The sequence below is a fragment of the Carlito syrichta genome, unplaced genomic scaffold (genome assembly GCF_000164805.1).
Source record: "Carlito syrichta isolate Samal-C Ts95f unplaced genomic scaffold, Tarsius_syrichta-2.0.1 Scaffold312035, whole genome shotgun sequence".
Classification (NCBI taxonomy): domain Eukaryota; kingdom Metazoa; phylum Chordata; class Mammalia; order Primates; family Tarsiidae; genus Carlito; species Carlito syrichta.
This window is the reverse complement of record NW_007256131.1, coordinates 79,590-83,544: the sequence shown is the minus strand read 5'-3', so window position 1 is coordinate 83,544 and position 3,955 is coordinate 79,590. Positions and strand designations below refer to the sequence as shown.

At 54.1% G+C, this 3,955-nt stretch overlaps 1 protein-coding gene across 1 annotated transcript; it reads right to left on the bottom strand.

Moving 5' to 3' along the window:
- Positions 1–3,231: 3,231 nt before the first annotated feature.
- Positions 3,232–3,725, bottom strand: LOC103271948 (protein FAM78A). Its single transcript, XM_008069440.2, has one exon. The coding sequence runs from the start codon at positions 3,556–3,558 to the stop codon at positions 3,232–3,234; it is 327 nt and encodes a 108-aa protein (XP_008067631.1). The 5' UTR covers positions 3,559–3,725.
- Positions 3,726–3,955: the final 230 nt, after the last annotated feature.

Here is a 3,955-nt window from a genome sequence, read left to right as displayed (position 1 = left end):
TCTTTGAGAGAGAGAGAGAGAGAGAGAGAGAGAGAGAGAGAGAGAAGGGAGAAGATACGTTATTCATGCTAGGACACAAGTATGCTAATTGACTAATTATTTATTGATTAGACAACCAAAGATGATTTTTAAAGCCCAATTGGCCACATATTATTGACTTTTTCCCTGTACTTAGGAAAACTGATCTCTGAGTGGAAAATTATATTAACAGTAATAATAAAAATAATTAGCATCATTCCAAAAGCTGACATCTCAATTTTGTCTTTATATAATGCCATGTCCTATTACAGTCACATTTCTAAAAACGGATATGCACACAGTTTCATTTCTTTTTAGCTTGGCAAACGGCACAGGGTAGCCACAGCCTTGTGGGCTCCATTCTCTCCTTACCTGGAATCAAGGTTGAAAATAAGAACTAGCGGGGCTCCGTGGCTCAGCCTGCCATCCCGCGCCTTTGGGAGGCTGAGGTGAGTGGATGGCCTGAGCCCGCGGGTTCGAGACCCGCCTGGGCAGCAAGACCTCATCTCTACAATAAATCAAAAAATCAACCGAGCGTGGTGGCGCCTGCCTGTAATTCCAGCTCCTCAGAAGGATGAGGCGGAAGGAGCGCCGGAGCCCGGCAGGTCGAGGTTGCGGTGGCCGGGAGCGGCCACTGCACTCCAGTCTGGGCGACAGAGTGAGACGCCAACTCACAAAAAAAGAAAAAGAAAAAAGAAAATTAGCCGGGTGTGGTGGCACGCGCCTGTAGTCCCAGCTACCCAGGAGGCTGAGGTAGGAGGATCACCTGAACTCAGAAGGACAAGGCTGCAGCAAGCTGTGATCGTGCCACTGCACTCCGGCCTGGGCAACAGAGTGAGACCCTGATTCAAAAAACAAAACAAAAAACCCTAACTGCTCAAAACATAATGCTATTTTCACTTATATGTGGGACACAAAAATGGAAATAACAGACACTAAGGACACCACTAAGGGTGGAGGCGAGAAGGGAGATTAGGATTTAGAAATCACCTATGGGACACAATATTCACCATCCGGGAAATGGGTCACCTGAGACCCAATCTCCACGACACAATGAGTCCATGTAACGGACATGCATGTGTGCTCCCTGAATTTAAAATAAAAATGGAAAAAAACATCAACTCAGTTTTAACCCTGTCAACAGTCAGAAAATGGCCCCATACGAAAGAGAAAGACCTTGGGCCGGGGACAAAATTCACTACAAAAAGTAGTGGAACATTTGTCCTGATTCTGTGGTTTCAGCCACTCCCGTCTGATGGACTCACGGTCAATAACAGCAAAGTTATTATGACCCAGGGACAGCCCGGATTCCGATCCCTGCTGGCACTAAGTTTGTACCAGGAGCTGACTGGCAGGTGCTATCCTGACTGAATCTCACCATAAGCCATGGGGAGGGGACTGTTACTAGTGCCAGTTTGCAGATGAGTAAACTGAGACTCGAAGAGGCCCAGGGACCTGCCCAGGGTCACACCCTGGAAAGCAGCAGAACCTGGCCTCCCGCCCAGGTCTGCCCGACCGCAGTCAGGGTGCACAAGGCTGGCTGTTCTAACCAGCGACCATGGACTGGCACAGAAGGGCAAGGTTGCCTCAAGTCCGCCCCGCAGGCCCGGCTCCAGCGATGGCGCCTGCAGACATCTGGAAAGCCTTGGCACAGATGGGGAAGCTGAGACTCCGAGCTGATCTCACCAGAATCCAGTCCCTCCTCGTGCCCGTGTCTTGCCAAGTTCAGAAGAGCCCTCTGGCTTCCCCAGCCCTTCCAGGGAAGAAACCAGGCTTAGCCCCAGACCCCTAGGACAACCTTCGCCTCTTGGCAGCTGCCCGGATGCCTCACAAAGCCCCAGGCGGGGTTCCTGGGGGCTTAGGGCTTCTTAGAAAAGGTCCTCACTGAATAACTAAGAATCACGTTTCCCTTCCTGGAATGGACACTCAGCCCCTGCCTGGGCTGGATTCGAGCCACTCTTGAGCACAGAGGGCTCGGGGAGAAGAAGTCAGGCTGTGGTGGGGGCCGCTGATGTGTCCCCAAGTGCTTCTCTGGAGTGGTCACCCCCTGGGCTCAAGTTTTACCGCAATCATCCTGTTTGCCTTAGAACTTCAGAGTCATTGAGTGGAGAAACCACAAGCCTTGGTAGCCATTTAAAGGTGGTCCACAATGTTCTTAAGCCAGTGACCAGTTCCCAATCCTGGGGAAATTCTCCTCGCTCTTCGCCGCTGGTGAAACTCGGAAGGTGGATGCGGAGAGCGAAGCCACAGGAAGGAGTGCCCACGGCGGCCACATTGGTGGGCTGCCCTTTGGGGCCTGCCTAGCTCTATCAGAAGGGACCTCGGGTCAGAAACTGTTATTTTCACAGACCCTGTTTTGGGGTGGTACTTGAATTAAGTCACTTTTCCCTCTGTCTAAACACACTTCTTTTCCGCACCTGGGATGGCCTTCCCTGGGTTCAGGGAACATGCCAGAAAAGATGACCCAGGGTCTCAGTGTCCTCACTGAGGATGACCCACAAGAACCAAGGAACATTTCAAAGACCAGGCTGCAAAGAAAGGGCCAGGGGGCCCCTCTTAGCTGACCCTAGCTGGGGCCCCACTAGACGGACAGTAGACATGGACGTTTGATGACTGCATAAAGCAGCCTTCTGCCTCGGAGACAGAACGCCCCATTGCTGAGAAGCCAGCCGGGTTTCTAAAACTAACTGTGCTCTCAAACACAAGCCATTAGAACAGCGAGGCATTTCCCCCAGGTCCGAAAACACCAGAGGGACAACCGGCCCGACCACAAAGCCTTCTACAAAAAAGTCCTGGGCACAGACGGCCTGAGTGCCTGCCACGTGTCCTACCCCTGAGACTGGGGGTGGGGGGAGACAGAGTCGCAGCCTCTCTGGTGACCCCTGATGGCCCTGACACACTTCAGGCGCTCGGCACACTTGCTTGGCCAAGAGGCACAGGGAGGAATGCTCCTTCGTTTTCTCAGCGTCTTGCAGGAAAGGACACAGGAACTCCAGGGGTTAGGGAGAGTGGCAGGGCAGGTCCTAAAGCCATGACTCCAATCCACATCGGCAGGCAAACCCTCCAGGGAGTCACCTGGCACAGAGGACTCAGAGGCTTCCCTCTGGCCCTGGTGAGGCCCTCTCTGGGGTTCCTGCACCTTCTCCGACCGCCCCCCAAAGGCCTCCAGGCTCAGCCCCCCCAGCAGTCGCCAGCTTGTTCCTGAGCGGTTACTCACATGCCCTGCTCGCCATACTGGTTGTAGAACTCCATGTGGCTGCATGCCTGAATCCAGCCGACGATCCAGGTCTCCTTCTTGGGAATGGGCGGCATGACCACCTGGGCCGAGGCCCGGAAGTGGGGCGTCCGGTAGCGGAGCACCACGTTGGAGGACTCATCGATGCTGGTGGGGATGGGGTCGATGGAGGCTTTCACGTCAATCACCGTGATCCCTTCCCGGAAGACTCTGGCTTTGCCTCCGATGCTCTGGATACATCCCATGGCACACAGGACCACTCTGAGCTCCAGGGAAGGCCAGCAGTCCCAGAGATCACAGGGCATTGAAAGGGTGAGGGCTGCCCAATCCCGTGCAGACAGCTCAATTCTCCAGTCTCAAATCTCAAGACGGATATCCATAGGATAGAAAACTCACAGAGCAGACAGGAGTCGCATGTCACCACCGCGGACTGGTCATCAATAAGGATTCTGCTGTATTTCGAGAGCCCTGGGCCCTCCTCTCCCCGTAGAAGTGGACAAAAATCACCGATACTCCTTGGGTCCAAAAAAGAAAAGTCGGGAGTTTAATGCAGAATCACGTCGTACTGACATCCAGCCCTTGCGCGCCCCGCGCGGGGACGGCAGCTCGGAGCCTGTGCCTGCGGTCTTCGGAGGGGGCAGGCGGCGCGGGCAGACACATAAATACGGAAGGCTCGGTCCCCGCGCGGCCGCGCCACCCTCG

Coding starts and splice junctions, on each gene's coding strand:
- LOC103271948 (XM_008069440.2), bottom strand. CDS start 3,558: ATGCCCTGTGATCTCTGGGACTGCTGGCCTTCCCTGGAGCTCAGAGTG.